Source organism: Podarcis melisellensis (genome assembly GCF_964234715.1).
Source record: "Podarcis melisellensis genome assembly, chromosome: 18".
Taxonomy (NCBI): Eukaryota; Metazoa; Chordata; class Lepidosauria; order Squamata; family Lacertidae; genus Podarcis; species Podarcis melisellensis.
In genome coordinates, this window is record NC_138536.1 from 103,510 (window position 1) to 123,259 (window position 19,750).

The 19,750-nt window shown below is 49.7% G+C and overlaps 1 protein-coding gene across 1 annotated transcript; it reads right to left on the reverse strand.

Annotated features, from left to right (window-relative positions):
• Positions 1 to 1,158: 1,158 nt before the first annotated feature.
• Positions 1,159 to 17,845, reverse strand: PGPEP1 (pyroglutamyl-peptidase I). Its single transcript, XM_081895928.1, has 5 exons — positions 17,740 to 17,845; positions 12,224 to 12,276; positions 7,424 to 7,540; positions 6,039 to 6,271; positions 1,159 to 4,698 (listed from the first exon to the last, which is right to left on the reverse strand). The coding sequence occupies exons 1-5, from the start codon at positions 17,771 to 17,773 to the stop codon at positions 4,506 to 4,508; spliced, it is 630 nt and encodes a 209-aa protein (XP_081752054.1). The 5' UTR covers positions 17,774 to 17,845; the 3' UTR covers positions 1,159 to 4,505.
• Positions 17,846 to 19,750: the final 1,905 nt, after the last annotated feature.

Genomic DNA, 19,750 nt, shown 5'->3' on the forward strand with positions numbered 1-19,750 from the left:
GACACAAAGGGGAAGGTCTCCTTCCCAGTCACCCGTGATTCTGGGCTGCCTGCACCCCACGAATGGGGTTGCCAGCCTCCCAGGGCTGCTCCCAGGCATATATTACGTAGCAGCGGGCAAACATGTCTGAATCAAGTCTCTGTCCCTCTCAACTTCTCGTTTCTCCACTCTTCAGCTCCGCTCCCACATCCCAGCATCACTTTTACTATTGTTTTATTATTATTTTAAGTGTCCACACAGACACACAAAATGCAACAGTGCTTCAGCACAGATTCCTCCTAAATATACATTTTTGTATGGAGATTTAGGATAAATCCACTCTAAAAGGCTGGCAAATTTTCTGAATGGGCTTTAATAATAATAATAATAATAATAATAATAATTGATAATAATAAAAAATTAATAAATGTACCCCGCCCAGCTGGCTGTATTTCCCCATTAATTTTCATATGCCTTCCAGAGTACATTTTCGCAAGCAATTTTCCTCTATTTATTTTTATATCATAGAATCAGAGTTGGAAGGTATCGATCAAGTCCAACCCTCTGCAATACAACAGAAATGCACTGGTTCCTGAATGTCTCTGGAGCCAAACAAATCGGCTCCTGAACGATCAAAAACCAGAAGTGATTGATCCAGTTTTTGAACGTTTTTTGGAAGCCGAACACCCAGTGTGGCTTCCTGCAGCCAGTCAGAAGCCGTCCCTTGGTTTTCTGAATGGGCTTTATAATAATAATATATTTGTACCCTGCCCATCTGGCTGTGTTTCCCCAATAATTTTCGGTTCCTGAATGTCTCGGGAGCCAAACAAATCGGAAGTGATTGTTCCGGTTTTCAAATGTTTTTTGGAAGCCGAACACCCAGTGCGGCTTCCTGCAGCCAGTCGGAAGCCGTCCCTTGGTTTTTGAACTGTTTTAGGAGTCAGACTGACTCCCGGAACGTATTAAGTTCAGGAACCACTGTATTATCAGTAGTATTTTTTTTCACCAATATATGCGTTTTCACACATGCTTTTCCAGCAGTAGACACATTTTTCAGGTTGGAGAACGGAAGAATTATCAGAAGCTTTTTTATTTCCGTTCAGACGGGGATACTTTATGAGTCTGCAAACTTAACAGGACAGGAGAGAGAAAGGGAAAATAATAACACCAACACACGCATTTAATTCTGTAACGACTTAAATAAAAATGACTTTTAATGCAACTTTAAAAACAAATCAGCACCCAAGTGAAGGTTCCTCGGAGAAACAGCGGTGGGCCCCTCCCTCTCCCTCCCCCCTCCACCCCAAATCAAATTATTTGTGAAAACTGTAAGATTATAAAATAAATTACATATTCTAGCTAGCAATGTAAAAGTGAGGCGGGGGCAGTGTGGAGCTTTTGTGGGATTCCTGAGATGGAAAAACAGAAGCAACTTCATAAAAACAGAGGAAGGCGTCTGTAGAAGTCGGGCTCAGCGCTTCTGACTAATGGGCAGCTGTTCTCCAGGGTTTGCAAAAGGGAGACATTCCCAACACTGCATTTTGGATCCTCTGCTCTCAGCCAGAACAGGAAGGGTGTAGCTGCTGTTTGGCTTCATTTTTATTGTTGTTTTGTTAATAGTGCTTTACAGAAAAGAGTTGTTTTACTGACGATTGGTAATTATTCTATGTGATTTACGCTGTCGTCGTGATGTTCTGTCCTTGTTTGCAAGTCACTTTGTGACATGCGCGAGTGAAAAGCGGCCCAGAAATGGAAGGAACAGAATGAAATGGCGGGACTTTCAGGATTGAGAGCTTTTTCCCTTACAAGAAATGCCCTCTGCGAAATTGCCAGCTGGAATATGCTATGAAACAGATCAAAACCCATTGCACATGTCTCGTTTTACTGCAAAAGTCCACAAGAAATATTTAAACCTCATGCTTGAAAGCAAGATTAAATGACACCGACTTCTCCAGGGTTTCCTTTCTACTGAACAATCGTAGGCATATTCCACTAAAGGAGACGGGTTGACCGACTGACTGGCGATGATGGGAGGTGGGATTCCTGAATATCTGGCACGCTCAAGTTTGAAGGGGGCGATTGAGGGCACTGGATAAAGGGAGACAGGTGGCAGACTGGGAATTCTCCGGGAAACCCAGAGCCCACAGGACTAAAATGGGCAGACACAGGAAGAGCACACTGCGCAGGCCAGAGAGAATGCGGACTGCCCTGTTTGTGGGAGGACAGCCATGAACTGCTGGATTAGGCCCAGCACCCTGTCCTCAGGATGAGAGCGCAGCAGCTGCCTTCTGCTCTTCTTCTCCACTGTCCTAAGGCTAAGCTGGCTCTGTCTATGGAGGTTCCACAAGGAAACTAAGAAGAGCATGCCGGATCACGCCCACTCAGCCCAGCCTCCTCTCTCCAGGAGAGCCCAAAAGGAGGACCCAAGTGGCAACAGCATGCTCCCAAATTTGTGGCTCAGTGGAAGCCAGGAAGAAGCTCCATGGTGGATTCCTGGGTCGATCAAGCTCAGTTCTACACTGACTGGCAGGATTTTGGGAAAGTGGGAATTCCCAGCTCTGCCTGGAGAAGCCAGGGCTTGAAACTGGCCCCGTCTTCTCTCACTGAGCTACAATTTGGACCATGAGGGGGCTACTTTGAAGACCGGTAAGGCATGTATGTTCAAATATTTCTCACTGTCCGATTTCTGTGACCCTTCACCGAACTTCCTGGTCACACCATGCAGGACTGGAGAGCTGGACAGGCAGCAGTCAGGGGCAATATTGACGAGGGGAGATGGGCTCCAACGACATTTGGCCAGCCACAGATCGCGCCCCCCCACCCAAAACCCTGTACTGAACAAAAACAGGAGCCATTGTAGACTCTACGAGCTGAGAGTCAAGACACTTCAGATACCCAAGGGTTTTCACAGTCCACAAAGCCGCCCACCGCCACTTGTCCCCTTGGCGAGGCCAGAAAGCGGCTCCGAACCCCGTGGCTCTCGCTCGCAAAGACAGTTCCACTGGGCTAAGCAGGCGGGCCCTTGGGGAACTCTCACTGAGAGTTACTAGAGAAGGCAGAACCAATTAAAGATTTTAAGAGATTCAAATAGCAATCAACTTTTCTTTTACAAAAAGAAAGGGGAGGGGGAAGAGAAGGATCCACATATTTCCACTTTCCTCCTCCTTCTAAGCCAAGACATTAGTCATGTAGCTCTATTTTGACGGGAGAGCCTGCGACGGGAATGGAGCCAACTCCATTCAGGATTTTTAAGCACTCAGGTTCGTCTCCTTTTAAGTCTGCGTGACTTTTTTAGAGCGAAGTTGGCGCGCTGGTTTTGAAAACGAGACTCTTTGAGCTCTGCTGAGCATGGCGGCCTCATCCTGCCATGTTCAAACGAGGAAATAAGCATTTTTTTTCCTGCAATACTTGTAAGGGCAGCCCTTCTTTGCCAGAATCCAGAATGTTTTTCAGACAGGGGCCGTTGGATCTTCTGCCCCAACCACAGAGAAACAGCTCTGCCGGGCAAGAAAAGGAGTCTGGGCGAGTCTCAGGTGTCTCCCCCCCCCAAAAAAAATCTTCTTAGGAAGTGTCATCAAGGAGGCGGCACCATTCCAGTTTTACTCCAGAGGCCCCCCCAGGACACAGCAAAAAAAGTTCAGAAAAGGGATCTAGTACCACGCTGAGATTCTAAGGTACAAAGTGGTGTTTGGGGTGGGGTCTGAGCAGCATCTAGCTTTTGAGGCACTGGAAAAGAGGGCCAGGGGTGTGTTGGGGGGGGGGGAGAAGGCAGCCCCCAGTTCCTGGAGCAAGACCCAGCCGAAGAGAAGGTATGTGCTTCGGATGCAGAGGTATGTAGTTGCCAGGTTTGAAAAAGGCAGTAATGCAAAGAGGTCCGTTCTTTCTTTAAAAAAATAACAGGAGGGGACCCCAAGAGGCATCTGCTCCAACAACCCCCCCCCCCAAAAAAAACTAGGTCAGAGCAAAGGAGGCCTCTCTCCACCCCTCCCCCTTTCGTGCCCCAAAGCATTTGCCAAGAGGGCATCAGAGACGTTTGGGGGCTGGCAGAGTGGAAAGCTCCACTTGACGAGGGGTTAGAAAATTCCCCCGGGCAGGAGTACGTTCTGCTGCCCTCTGCTTTAAGCTACAACGTTTTTGTATGCGCCCTTTTTGAAAAACCCAAGTTGAGAGAGGACTCAAAAATTTTCATACAAATTGGGGCTTGGATTCTTGGATATCACAGGAGGCCCCTCCCCTCCAAAATCCTAGACACACAATTAAAAAAAACCAAACGCTTCGACTCCTCCGCGGCGATCCAAAAATAAAAACTGCTCCAGTTGTGTCTGGAAAGGGGGGACCTGGAGAATTGAAAGAGGGTGCAAAATCGTTCTCGGGGAGTTATCGTTGATCACCAGACAGAGAGGGCCCTGCGGCTCAAAATCAGGAAGGAAAACCCGCCCCCCCCGCCCCCAAGGTACTGTGAGAAAAGTTTCTTTTTTCCCGGAAGTGCAAGAGCGAGGGAGCAGGCGGGACCCGGGGCTCGTGCCTCAGTGCTCGTTGTGGCAATTGATGTTGCTGTCCGAGTGTTTCAAGTCGCTGAGCATCGCCGCGATGATGGCCTGCAGGGCTCGCCCCAGCTGCTCGGCGCTGTAGGGCCTCCCCAGCGGGGGAACGTGGACGAAGGCCGAGCGGCCGTGGCTGTGGTACAGCGAGGTGTAGTAGGTGAAGTCGCAGAGGTACCTGCAGGGAGGAGAAGCCGGGGATTAGAACTCGGAGCTAAACGGCAGAACTTGGCTCTCTGCAGAGACGGCTTTCTCGCTTCGCTAGCGTTAATTTGATTTACAGTGGTCCCAGAAGTCCGTTCCAAAACCAAGGCGCGCTGCTTTCCCATAGGAAGTCATGCAAAACGGATTAACCCATTCCAGACTTTTAAAAACAACCCCTAAAACGGCCATTTAACATGAATTTTACATCGATCCATAAAATGAAAGCAGTGAACAATGTACTGCAGTCTCAAAACGGAAGTGTGGCACTCAAAGCGGAGCACGTTCGGCTTCCAAAAAAAGTTCACAAACTGGAACACTTCCTTCCAGGTTTGCAGTGTTTGAGTACCAAGGGATGACCGTACTGCCCTCTATTCAGAGATCCAAGGGGGCGGGTGCAACATTAAGAATTCATAGCAGTAAAAACACAACAAAAAGCATAATAAAATAATCATAGTAACAGCCCCCCCCCAGCTTTAATAGGCAATAGATTATTTCATGGGTAAAGAGGACTGGTTTTGCCTAAGGACATGCAATGGTGGCAACCAGGTGAGCCTTTCTGGGGAGAGCATCTCACAGACGGGGAGCCAACGCAGAGAAGACCCTGTTCTCGTGTTGCTGCCCTCTGGACCTCTCAGGGAGTGGGGGGCATGGGTAAGGGGTAAAGGACCCCTGGGTGGTTAAGTCCAGTCAAAGGCGACTATGGGGTTGCAGCGCTTGTCTCACTTTCAGGCTGAGGGAGCCGGCCTTTGTCCGCAGACGGCTTTCCAGGTCATGTGGCCAGCAGGACTAAACCGCTTCTGGCGCAACGGGACACTGTGTTGGAAACCAGAGCGCACGGAAACGCCGTTTACCTTCCCACCGCAGCGGTACCTATTTATTTACTTGCACTGGCATGCTTTCGAACTGGTAGGTTGGCAGGAGCAGGGACTGAGCAATGGGAGCTCACCCCGTTGCAGGGATTTGAACTGCCGACCTTCCAGTCAGCAAGCCCAAGAGGCTCAGTGGTTGAGACCCCAGTGCCACCTGCGTCCCGGGATGACAAGCACAGGGTCAGCATCGGTTCGCATGGGGAGAGGCGGTCCATAAGACATTGAGGTCCTGAGCTGCTTTGGCCTTTGCTTAACTGATTTTAATTGTTCAACTACGGAACTCCCTGCCGCAACAGAGGACCAGGGAGACCTGCTTTCGAAAGGAGCAGACCCTTCCCTCCACCTGCCCTGGGGGGCAGAGGCTCTCCAGGGTTTGGGGCTCAGCCTTACCACTGAGCCAGGGGGGCTTCCTTCTGTCGCCAGCCGGGGATTCTGCCCCGCCTACCTGCCGGCATCCTTCGATATCGTCACGGCGACGTCCAGCCCCAGGGTGGAGACCCTCTTGCAGACGGCGTCCATGTCGATGACGGAGTCGATGCACTCGGGGCCCCCCTCGATGCAGCACTGGGAGCCCGGGCAGAAGCGGCAGTTGTCCAGGCCGCGGTAGCCGATGTTGTGGCCGCACTTTTCCAGCGTCACCGTGGTGGCCATGCCCGACAGGCCCACGTGCACCACCAGCTGCAAGGGAACAGGAGCTGCGCTGTGCCAATCGTCCGCCTCTCCAGCAGCAGGGCTTGGAATATCCCTCCCTCCCCCGATGCAAGGAAAAGGGGGGGGGCTTTCATACAGCAAATATTTTATTTTACGTAACTGACAGGCAGAAAACTGGATGTCCTTTTAAAATTTATTTTCTATTTTTGGTTTTCCTTCCCTTTGGTGTTTTCCCTCTCTCTCTCTCTCTCTTTCTCTCTTTGGGTTTTGATTTAGATTAGTTTCTTTTACCTTACTGTATTATGAAAAATCTTATTTGAAAAAGAGAGAGAACTGTTGCCAGGTCTGAGCTAGATGGGCCAAAGAAGACAGCGTCCTATATTCTTATTTAAATGGGTGCTGTGTTATGAATTATGAAATTGTAGAGCCCCAACAACCCTCTGCAATGCTGGAATCTCAGCTAAAGCACCCAGGACACTTCATGACAACGGGAAAAGGGTTCCAGCACCTTCCGGCAGGGTTTGGAGAGATGTCCTGTCAGGACCTACGGAGAGTCACTGCTGCCAGCCAGTGTGGGCCCAATGGTTTACTACAGCGTGCTCTCCGTGGGGCTCCCTTTGAAGGTGACCCGGAAACTACAACTAATCCAGAATGCGGCAGCCAGACTGGGGACTGGGAGTGGAGACCACATAACACCAGTCCTGAAAGACCTGCTTGGGCTCCCAGGACGTTTCCAAGCACAATTCAAAGGGTTGGTGCTGACTTTGAAAGTCCTAAATGGCCCAGCATCCCTGAAGGAGCGTCTCCACCCCGGACACCAGGGTCCCTCTCCCGAGGGCCTTCTGGTGGTTCCCTCACTGCAAGAAGCGAGGTTACAGGGAACCAGGCAGAGGGCCTTCTCGGTGGTGGCGCCTGCCTTGCGAAACACCCTCCCACAAGATGCCAAAGAAATCAACAACTACCTGACTTTTAGAAGACATCTGAAGGCAGCCCTGTTTAGGGAAGTTTCTAATGACTGATGTTTTAATGTATTTTTAATCTCTTGTTGGAAGCCGCCCAGAGTGGTGTGGGGTATAAATAATAAATGATGATGATGATGACGACTCTCTGTAAGGCAGCTTCCTGTGGGCACCCGGCTGCTGTGTCGTCTCTTCCCCCCCCGGCCATTCACTCACTCACTTGCGGGCTGTGCTTCTTCCACAAGGCAGGGATGAGCCGCTCCACAGCCTGGTATTCCACTGGGATTTCGCAGACGTGGAGGTCGACGTCGTCTCCAAGGCCCAGCTTCTCCAGCTCCTGGAAAGGAGAACAACGTGGGGGGGGGGGCAATTTTTAAGCAGAGAAAAAAACAAACTCAAACGTGGCTTGTTTGCCGAGGAAGATGGAACGCCGAGGACTCACTATCGGGAAGAAGAGGCACGGCTTAAGGAGGGTGCCAAGTGGGGAGATGAAATGGGGAGGGGGCACCTCAAGAATGCCCTCCCCTGCCTGAAGGTCAACACAGTCCTCTCCCAAACACATTTGGAGGCTGGGACTTGAAGCCGAACACCAGAAAATTCAGGGCAGGCAAGTCGGACGTGACTAAAGGACTAAACAACAACAACAAAAGACAAAGGACTTCTTTGCACAGCAGAGTTAAACTATGGAACTCCCTGCTGCAGGAGGCAGCTCTTTGGCTCTGAGAGAGGGCCAGCCCAGTCCATGGAGGAGGAGGGGGCCCCAACCCCCCCACGGAGGCAGCAAGGCTGCTGAATCCCAGGTGCTGGGAAGCACAGGAGAGGGACGTGCTCTTCTGCAAAATCCTGCTTGCAAATTTCCCGTTGGGAATTCTGGTCGGCCACGGTGAGGACAGGATTACGGAACAGATTTCTGTTTGGACAACTCTTCCCAGATGCTCAGAAAGCTGGCGGGACATTTGTTCTGTTCCTAGCCTCCGTTAACTTTTGGGGAAAGCTTTACTAAGGGATCATTATATTGTTTCAGCATTTTCATGAACTGCTTTGGTGTGCGTTTTACAAGCGGGATATGAATTTCGTGAAATCAAATAAACTGGATCTTTTGGGGGGGATCTCCTTTTTAAACACCAGCCCATCTGGGGTGCTTAGAGTTCAACCCCCTTCCCCCCCTCTCTCTGTCTCTCCTTCAGGTTTGAACACTTGGCTTCCTCTCCAGTGCACTTTACTAACTCCTTGCTGAAAGATATACTGGGTTTGGGTTGCTGCTGTTTTTTTCTGCAAAATCTGGAAGGAACAACACTTGTATTTTATTTTTTAAAACCACGCGTGGATTATTAAAAGGGGGGAGAAAGAGAGAGACCACATTCCCCGCCACCAAACATTCTTCCCCGCTGCCTTGGGCATACCTGACAAATGCAGAAAGGGGGAACCACGTGTGTGACCGATTCCCTGACCTCTCCACAATGGGCCGCTTTGTGCGAATCTAATATCCTTATCTGGTCTGTCTAGACGTCCTGACAGTGATTGTCTAGGAGGGAGGGGGAGACTCACTGCTCTGACCTCCCTCCTCTGAGGGATTTGGAAAATGAGAGGAGCAGGAGCCCCCCCTCATCTTCACAGTCCGCAGGACACACCTGGGCCCCCGGCAACCTGCTGGACCACAGGCCAACTTTTTAGATTAAAAGAAACGGCCCGCTTGCCAAAAAGCGTGTCCCTGCAAAAAAGAGCAGATTCGGCTTGGGAAAGTGAAAGCCTTTGTGAATTTTGATTTTGCAAACGGCGAGCTGTGCGCCTTCGCTCTGCAAAGATCCGTCTTCAATGGGGCAAAAGAGCCTGGAGGAGCAAGCAGGCTCTGGGCGCTTCCTAATAATTCCGTCAGCACTAGCAGGGTTGTAAGAAGTCTTGCCAATGTTAAAGACTGACACCTTTTTACGCTTATTTAAAATTGAGAGCAGCAGAAGCAGAAAAAATGGAAAAGGGAGGGTGTGCGATTGCTATGATATAAAGATGAGTTTTGAAAGCCAGAAGGCGGGAAGTCAATAAGCTCATATGAGCAAAAAGTAGGGTGAACAATAAAAGTGTGTTTTAATATTAAAAAATGGAAATGCAACAGAAATATTCTATAAAACAATCATAATCATAATACTGTCAAGGCGGGGCAGGGGGGCTTTGAGGGTCTCCCCAAGATCCACTGAGCACTTTCAAGTTGGGACAGTTCTAGGCTGGGTTGGGGGGGTGAGAGACACACATTCAACCCTGGAGGGGGAAAATAAATCCCTTAAACAGGAGAAAAGGAATTGGAGGGGGGGTCTTTCTCCCCCCCGCCCCTCCGTTCTTTTTTCCTTCAAAAGCTTTCGGATGCAGGACGCCCAAGTCTTATTAAAGCAGGAACCTGCTTAGCATGCCCCCCCCCGAAAGCCGGGGGAGGATTTACAAAGATTGTTTAATTGATTTTTGTGTCTATTAAAATGCAGATCACACCGTCTGGAACTCAGAAACTCAGACACAGGTCTTTGTGTCCAGTCAGCTCCATGAAGTCCTGTCTGAGACAGACACAAAGGTCCACTTTGCACGTGCTCAAAAGCCGCCTGGGGTGGGCTGCCTCTTTTTTGCAGGGGCCCCTCCAGGCTGGGACAGGGAAGAGGCAAAAGAAACCCCCACCTCGCAGCTCAACGCAGGGGAAAACTTTCGGCTGAGATGGTGCTGGAGACTCAAGACCAGCCAGGGATTTTTCTCCGTGGGGGGGCCATAAACATTTAGGGATGGGGGGGACAGGCATTCCGTTTCTGTTTCTCGTTTTCCCAGGCTTAAATTCAGCTTAAAAAATTAACCGCCCTCCCAAAAATTCGTCAACATTTTACTGCTGATTCCTCCAAATTACCACATTTTTCCGTGTGTACATTTTTGGGGACTCAAATTTATGAAAATGGAGGAAGATGACCCCCCCCCAGGTGTAAGACGACCCCTCTTTTTTAACATCATTTTGGAGTAAAAAAACTCTAGTCTTATACACAGAAAAGTATGGTAACATGTTTGTCTGCACCCTTTTCCCAAAGCAATTTTCCCTAACGAAGCTCATTTTTGAACGCTCTTGTCTCCCGAACGCACACGTTTCACGGTAAACCATACCAAGGCACGCAAGTTTTTCCTTCCCCTTAACACAGGGGGGAAGAACTGTGTTGCAAAATGTTTGAGAAGCGCAAATTTCGAAGAATGGCTTCATCTGAGTTCACCTGGGAAGCAGGAATGAGGAAGGGGCGCCTTTCAATGGGAGCTGAACCCAATTTCTCTCCGATTATTAAGGCAACCACAGCAGAGGGGACACCCTCCCTCTTTGCATGCACACAGACGGTGACTTTTAAGGCAAGTGTGTAACCAAATCCACAATAAAAAAGGAGTTTCAAAATACAGACTCCTTACCTTTCCTTTTAACAAACATGTCCTCGTTTTGAAGGACACAGCGAGGAACTTGGCTACATGAGGATTGGTGTCCGCTACTGAAATATAAAACTTGTCAGAGTTTCCCCAAGGGCAAAGAAACTAGGCTGATAAAATTGAGCTCTGTATTTTAAAAAGCAGACAATGGGGGAACATGGGCTAACACCGCAACTAACACCAGAAGTTGCGGCACTGAGGAGAGAAAAGAAAGTCCTCCTTCATGCGCAGTTGAACTGTGGAACTCACTCCCACTGGAGACCATTTCCTGGGATTCAAGGGAGCCACTTTTGCAAGCTCACACTCTCAAATGCCAATCCGCCTCTTTAGCTGGCCCAGTAGACCTGAAGGAGCGTCTCCACCCCGGACACCGGGGTCCCTCTCCCAAGGGCCTTCTGGGGGTTCCTTCACTGCAGGAACAGGGAACCAGGCAGAGGGCCTGAATCACCTTAAGAGGGCAGACCTTGGTCCCTTCTGTGGAACTGCCGGCTGGCGCAACTCAGTTGGGGAAGAGCAGGCGGCTCTTAATCTGGGGGCCATGGCTTTGAGCCCCACACTGGGCAAAAGGTGGATTCCTGCAAGGCTGGGGGGGTTAACTAGATGGCCCTCTCCAAGTCCATTTTTCTAAACGAAAGTCAAGATGTATTCCATTAAAGAATAGTTCTAGGACGCATGTCCAGTATGGCAAAGGCTTGATTAAGAACAACGCCCCCCCCAACACCATTTGTTCTCTTCTTGGCGCGCCCCCCCACCAGGCCACCCACCCCTTATTGTTGGACATCTAGCTAGGAGGCAAAGTTCAGGTGTCAAAACACCTTTCCCCAGGCATTCTGCACCAGAGGCCGGGAGCCAGGATCCGTCTCGCCTGCAGCCCAGGGCCTTGCCAAATACAAGAAGCTGGTTTTGAAGGAGGGGAGGGGGCAGAATAGGAGAGGGGGGAGAGAGAGAGATGCGAACACAGTCATGGCCCAGACATCTGGCTGGCTGTCCATTAGTCGGCTGCAATTGATTACGGGCTCAGAGTTTAATTTGAAAGCATTCGGAAAAAGGAATATTCCCAGAGCTCCTGACTTAGAAGGGGAGGGGACCCTGCAACCGGGATGGAGTGGGGGGGGGCACCAACTTCCCGTTCAGCAGGTCGGCTGTGCCTTAAATTCGGAGCCAGGCTTTCAGGCGCAATTTTGCAATTCGCCTCACTTAGAATCTCAGTTGCTATGTGGCCCAGGGCTTGGACGAATGTGCTTCGTTTTGAGTGTTAGGCGTCCAATTTGAGTGCCACACTTCCGTTTTGAGCGTTACGCTGAGGTCTGTCTGTTTTTGCTATTTATTTTGTGTTTTTGTTTTTGCGGCTCTTTTTGTTTTGTTTTTGCGACTGTGCGGAACCCAGTTCAGGTACTGGTTGGTTGGTTGATTGCGTGACTGCAGTACATTGTTTATTACTTTCATTTTATGGGTCAACGGTCTCGTTGGATAGAAAAATTCACGTTAAATTCTTGTTTTAGGAGTTGCTTATAAAAGCCTGGAATGGATTGATCCATTTTGCATTACTTTCTATGGAACAAAGAACTTGAGAACTCGCGCCGTTTACCTGAACTGCGATCCAGCTGGCATTGACCGAATGCTCCCCGAACGGGCCAAACCCTGGAACGACACAAGCAGAGGTTTCACCGACGTGGCTCTGGGCTCGCTGGCGGGTCTGAGCGCCCCCAAGCAAGGCTGACTCCCCTCTCCCCCCAGCCTTTCCCACTGCCATCCTCAGAACAGCCCTGCCAGGGAGGCTTGGCCGGGTACCTGGCCACCTCACAGCTGAGTGGGGATCTGAACTCGGGTCTCTCCCAGGTCCGAGACCACACTGGCCACATCCCAGCACGGCTGGCAGCCTGGATCTGGGCGTGCCAAATCTTTGACGACTCCAACTCCCACCATCCCACCGCCAAGCCGTGATGGCTGCTGGGATTTGGAGTCCAGCAACATGGGCAGAGCCACCGATTGTCTCCCCCAATCATGCGCTGCCACTCCCCATCTCTCACCCATAACTTCAAGGAGTTCAAGGCAGTCAGCAGAATTCTCCCCATTTTATTCTCACAACAGTCCTTGGAGGGAGGACTAGACTGAGAGAGGAGACAGTGATGGGGGTATTGGAACCCTGGTCTCTAGTGTGACACCCTAACCACTAAACCATGCTAAAATTCTCCATCCTATGCAGGTCTACTCTGAAGTAAGATCCACTGGATTGTTTTTGATACTGTTGACCTCGATATTCTCCTGGGACACACTACTTTCCACCGCTATTTGGAAATACATTTCCTGCCACCTCCCCAGGCCCCCCCCCAAACGAAACAAAAATACCCCCTCAAAACTGGTTGAGAGATTTAACTTCCCCCCTCCCTCTTGCAAGTGATGGGGACACAAACACTGTTAATTGTACCAGCAGAAGCACCTTTGTCCTGAAAGAGAGAAAACTCAACTTCTACATGCTCTGGAGTGTCTTTGCCAAAAGAAAAACTGTTTTAAGCAGGGAGTTCTGATGACGCCCAGGTTGCAGGTCTGGTCCCCGTCAGGGACAGCTGCATTGCAGGGGCTGGATGGTCCTCAGGGTCCCTTTCCGGCTCAACTCCATGGTCCTCTGAGTCAAAGTGTGGGTCCTGCCACGCCAAGGGATTCACTTCTTTCAAGAGGGGAGAGACTTCATCAGGCAGGGCCTTCTTCCACCTGCCTTGCCCCACCCTCCAGTCTCTGCTTCTCAATTTGTATTGTATTATTTTATGCACAGTGGCTTGCCGTTGTTTTATTGATGGTAGTTTAGAAATTGTTTATTGTAATTGTCAAGAGTGATTTTATGTTTACTTTTTATATGCTGATATTATGATTCTAATGACTGCTGAATGTTACTTTCTTGATGTAGGTTGCTCATTTTAAAGTTATGCTTTATTCTCCTTTTTTATATTGCATTAGATTGTTAGAAGGCATCAGTAGGCAAACTAAGGCCTGGGGGCCGGATCTGACCCCATCGCCTTCTCAATCTGACCCGTGGAAGGTCCAGGAATCAGCGTGTTTTTACATGAGTAGAATGTGTCCTTTTATTTAAAATGCATCTCTGGGTTATTTGTGGGGCATAGAAATTCGTTCATTCCCCCCCCAAAAAAATATAGTCCGGCCCCCCACATGGTTTGAGGGACAGTGGACTGGCCCCCTGCTGAAAAGGTTTGCTGACCCCCGGTGTACATTCTTTGTTTCTTCAGCTTGCAAACCACCTCGAGTATTGCAAGATAGAAAGACGGCATACAAATTAAAAGTGATGATGATGATGAATTGCAAAAGCAAGTCTTTGCCAACTCAGCAGATCAAAGAGATCAAGGCAATAAGCAGCTATGGACTTTTATATACAGTCTTAAAATTAACACCTATGCAGAGGTGTTCCTGCAGACAGGGACTTGTCAGCAACTATGCTGCAGCATTCTGCACTAACTGCAGGTTCTGGATCAAACCCTCACAGAGAGTGGACTGCAGTCATCAAACCCTGAAGTCAGCAGCTGCTGTGGTCAAGCTCTGCCAGCCCAGGCATGAGTGTACCAGTTGCCACTCAAATCCACACACAAGAATGCAAACGCCCACCTGCACTCTGGCTTCACAAGAACCCTAGAAGGTAGGACAGGCAGGCAGAGACTGGCTTTCTCAGCTAACCTCTTACCCCCCGGTGGAATCTGAACTCAAGTCGATGGGGTCTTAAGTCCAACGCTCTTTCCTCCAGACCAGATTTTTTACTTAGTAAACATTTCCTTTGACAAAGCTGCGTTACGTAAGAATTGGCCCAAGACGCAAAGGTTACAACAGCATTCTGCGAAGAATGCTCCTTTGGCTCAGTAATGAGTAACTTCAGTTAACTAGCAACCCATAATTGTAATTACTGAATGAGAACGTCTTGGATTCTGCACTCCAGCTAATGGTTAAGTCGCCCAGGGCCCGTGAGAGGTCAGATTTTTCCTTACTGTACTGGAGGAGCTTGCTGACATGGCAATAATTTTTTATTACAAGCACAAAGTATTGGTACCTGGTCATCTGGAGGCCTGTTTCTACTCACCATAGGCGAGCTGCTATTTGCAAGGCTGGTAAAACCGCACAGATCGGGCAGTAAGCTTCTGTTGACATGCATGCCTCCTTTGTGCGCCCATAAGTGCCAGAATTTGCCTATCCCCCACAAAGATCTTGAGTTTAGGGGAGACCAGCTACCCATTTACAGAAAGCATTAAATTGGGGGGGGGGGTCTGGGCACCCTTAGGAGAAAGGGATGCTAGATATTAAGGTGAGTGTCAGTTTCCTGGAGTGAGATATCCCAAATAAAAATAAAAAAAACCTAGATTCAGGTAGGTAGCCGTGTTGGTCTGACGCAGTAGAAATAAAAAAAAGTTTAAAAAATTGTCCCGTAGCACCTTAGAGACCAAGTAAGTTAGTTCTTGGTATGAGCTTTCGTGTGCATGCACACTTCTTCAGAAACCTAAGATACAAGGAAGGCAATTCATACTGGCAGTTCCTACGCAGCCCCAGACTCATAAAAAGGGACCTGCAGGAAGTTCCATGGCTCTAATCTGCCTGCCCACCATTTTTGACCCAGAACGAGGGAGAAAGACAGCCAAACTTTAAGCAACATTTCCAAGTCCGGTCACCCAAAGGTCATCCTACAGGGAACCTAAAAACCGGGCCTATTTGTTCCAAGAAAAGCATCGTCAACCTTTCCTCTCCCTTTTTCATTACAGAAATAAGGAAACTGACAGCCATAACTCCGAGAGCACAATTTCAGCTTGGTAATCCTACAGGTGCCGGCCTGCTACATAGCTGCAGAGAGTGTGTTTGTGTGCGCAGGGGAGACAGCCGCCCTCCCTCTTCTCCCCCCCCCCCAGACAGAGGGCTCCTTTTGTGTTCCATTCTTCCTTCCACAGCCAAGGAGAGAGGCCTGCCATCAGATAAGAATTCAATAGAGTGTTTCAGAGTCCTTCTGGGTGCTTGGGCTCACCAGAGGCCTCCTTGGCTAATTAGCGTGAAGCCAGCTGCTCCCAAATGCCAGATTATCTTGACACACAGAGAGAGAGAGAGAGAGAGCGCACTTGTGGACATGACGCCTGTGGCACTCAGTGCTCTCCTCTTGCGGCAAGAAAAGGAAGGTCTCCTCTGCAAAAAAATAAAAAATAAATCCAATTTTACTTTCAACACGTCTGCAAGGCAGTCGTGCTCCACAGGTGTGCAAGAACAGCTTCACAGGCTCGGCTGGAGATCTCAGCAATGGGGCTCCAAAGTCCAGCACCTCTTTCGCTGCCAGGAGCCAAGTGGGTGCGTCTCGGGTTCGAATTCAGGCCACAGAATCCAGAGGGTGCTGCTCTGACTCCCATGACGGGGAAGCGCAGGTGGGAAGAAGCGTGTCACTCCTCTGAGCCCCATCCCCCAGTCCAGAGGCCGTTCCCATCTCTCTGCTCACCCCCCCCCCCAGATCCCACCCCCTTTTGTGCCTCACCCCCCCCAGCTTTCTCCGGCCCCTCCTCCCTCTCTGACACAACTCTGCTGTTTCGAATAACCCACTGCAGGAAAACTCCCGGGAGCAACATTTTTGGACTCTTTTCTTGTAAGTCAACTCCACTGGCTTCCCCACCCCCAACCCGTCTTCCCCTAGGCGTGATTTCAGAGCTGGGTTTTTTTTGGGGGGGGGGAGAATCTGGGGAATTAAGAGGAGGCTGTGCATTCAACCACTTGTCGGAGTTTGCATATGATTCCAAGGTCTCCAGCTGCAGCTGCAGGGAAAAAGGAGTCCGCCCCCAGAAAGCGGAGAGAGGGGGAGTTGGCGAAGAAGCCAGCCTCCCCCCCCCCCACATCTCAGACAAGAGACACAACAACAGACCGTGAGCCAATTTCCATGGGACTTTCCCAGGGCAAGTTAAGCTAGCCTTGAAACACAGAGCATGACAACGGGAATCTGATTTTCTTCCAACACACAAACAAAAAAACCTGACTGTTTATATGCCACCTTAAAATGGTGTCAGTAACACTGCGCCTTTATTGTTAATAAAAATAATAATTTATGAGTGTTAGCCAAGAGGACACCCCCCCTCAATAACACACAACGAAAAGAGCTTTGCTCAACCACACATGCAACATAATTCTCACACAATCGCCCTAAATTGCCCAGGGATTCCTTTCACAAAAGCACAACTAGGAACCTTCTTCTCCTGCCCCCCCAAAACCACCCTTCACGCCACTTTCCCATAAGATCTGGTTTAAAATTTCAGTAGGTAACAATTTGAATGAGGCGATGATAAATATAGTTATTGGGGGGAGTTAAGGAGGAGGAGCTTTGGAAAGGCTGGAAGGAGAGAAGGAGGCATTGAGGGGAAGGGTCAAAAGAAAATGAGCAAGAGGGAAGGAGAGATGATTTCAGGGAGATGATTCAGGGGAGGGGAGTTAAAAGGGCTGGAGCAGCAGCAGAAAGAAAGGGGGATGGAAGAAAAGGAAGAGTTTAATCCTAGAGGGCTCTGTTGGGTGCGGCTGACTCTTGCTTCTGCAGTCACATAACGGGAAACCACAGCGTTTATTTATTATTGATTTTGAGAAGAGTTAAGTTTAAAAAAACAGGAGAGAGAGGAAGGATCAAAAGAGGGAGGGGCCAGTTAATTAGCATTAATTAAACTGTTGCTTCTTCAATCACATAACGGGAAAGCGCACCATTTATTCATTTCTTTAGAATTTTCCGAAGAGACAAGTTTATAATAAAAAAAAACCAGGAAAAAGAGAGGAAGGATCTGAAGAGGGAGGGGCCAATTATTGAGCATTAATTAAACGAGGCAAGAGTGGATTTTTTAAATTTTTTAAAAAAAGTGGAGGGGAGGAAGAGAAACAGAAACAAGTTGCAAGTTAGTGACAAGTCCGAACTTTCGTTTATTGGGAAGGGGGGGAACCAGAGGCGGGGGGAACCAGAGGCGGGGGTCGCGGGAGGTGGGGGGGCGCATTTCCAGGCGGGACAAAGTTCGGCCCTGAAATGCTTCCCCCCCTCAGGAATTCGGCCCCCCCCATAAAACCCCAACCCGGCCCCCTCCTCTGGCTCCAGGCCGCCGCCCTTACCCGTCACCACCACCAGCCGCCGCGGCTTCTCCATGGCTCCTGCCCCGCCGGCCTCCCTCCTGCCCGGCCAACTTGAGGCGACTGAGCCAGCCAGCCAGCGAGCCCCGCCCCCGGGCCAGGCCCCGCCCCCGCACGTGACCGCCCCCCGCAAGGAGGAGGCGGCGAGAGGGAAGCCTAGAGCGGCACCCGAGCGCCCTCTCGATGCTCTCCCCTCCAGCGTCCTCTTTCCGGCCTCGCCATAGAGAGGGGAGGGCCAGAGCGGCTCCCGGCAACTCCCAGACATCTTTCCTTTTTAAATTTATGCCTTATTGTAATTATCTTTTCATAGCTCTGTGGCCCCTCTACCCCCACTCCTACCTCTGAGACCCCTCTACCCTTTTCCTAGCTCTATGGCCCCTCTACCCCTTTCCTACCTCTGAAGCCCCTCTGCATTTTCATAGCTCTGTGGCCTCTCTACCCCCATTCTTCCTCTGAGACCTCTCTACCCTTTTCCTAGCTCTATGGCCCCTCCACCCCCATTCCTACCTCTGAGACCCCTCTACCCTTTTCATAGCTCTATGTTCCTCTCCAACCCTATTCTACCTCTGAGACACCTCTACCCTTTTCATAGCTCTATGGCCCCAATTCTACCTCTGAGATACCTCTACACTTTTCCTAGCTCTATGGCCCCCTTTACCTAATTCTACCTCTGAGATACCTCTACACTTTTCCTAGCTCTATGGCCCCCTCTACCCATAGAGCTATGAAAAGTATAGAGGTATCTCAGAGGTCGAATTAGGTAAAGGGGGCCATAGAGCTATGAAAAGTATAGAGGTATCTCAGAGGTCGAATTGGGTAAAGGGGGCCATAGAGCTAGGAAAAGTGTAGAGGTATCTCAGAGGTCGAATTGGGTAAAGGGGGCCATAGAGCTAGGAAAAGTGTAGAGGTATCTCAGAGGTCGAATTGGGTAAAGGGGGCCATAGAGCTATGAAAAGTGTAGAGGTGTCTCAGAGGTCGAACAGGGTGGGGGCATAGAGCTATGAAAAGGGTAGAGGGGTCTCAGAGGTAGAATGGGGTTGGAGGGGAACATAGAGCTATGAAAAGGGTAGAGGGGTCTCAGAGGTAAGAATGGGGGTAGAGGGGGGCCATAGAGCTATGAAAAGCGTAGAGGGGTCTCAGAGGTAGGAATGGGGGCTATAGAGCTATGAAAAGGGTAGAGGGGCCACAGAGGTAGAATGGGGTAAAGGGGACTCAGAGCTATGAAAAGTGTAGAGGCATCTCAGAGGTAGAAAAGGGTAGAGGAGCCACAGAGCTATGAAAGAGTAGAGGTGTTTCAGAGGTAGAAATGGGGTAGAGGGGCCACAGAGCTATGGAAAGTGTAGAGGCGTCTCAGAGGTAGAAAAGGGGTAGAGGGGCCACAGAGCTATGAAAATCGTAGAGGGGTAGAGGAGCCACAGAGCTATGAAAAGGGTAGAGGAGCCTCAGAGGCAGGAAAGGGGTAGAGGGGCCACAGAACTATGAAAAGGGTAGAGCGGCCTCAGAAGTAGAAAAGGGGCAGAGGGGCCACAGAGCTCTACCCCTTTCCTACATTAGAGACCCCTCTACCCTTTTCCTACCTCTATCCTCCCTTACAGCCCTTTCCCTACCCAGAACCCATCACTATTTACGTCTGAGGGCGTGTGCATTCGTGTGTCACTCTTCCCTTTTCATGTCTCCCTCTCCCTTGCGTCCATCGCTGTCAACTTACAGATTTGAAAATAAGAGACCAGAAGCCTCAAAAATTAGGGATCAGCAGCCAAAATAAGGGATCAACAATTACTTTTATAAAATACATATTTTGTTGCGTGCAAATGGCTTGAGATACCTATTAGGTCCATAAATTACCATATAGCATATATTCAACTGGTTCAAAATTGGGAAAGGTGGTTCAAAATTGGGAAAGGAGTACGGCAAGGCTGTATTTTGTTTCCCTGCTTATTTAACTTATATGCAGAATTCATCATGCGAAAGGCTGGGCTGGATGAATCCCTAG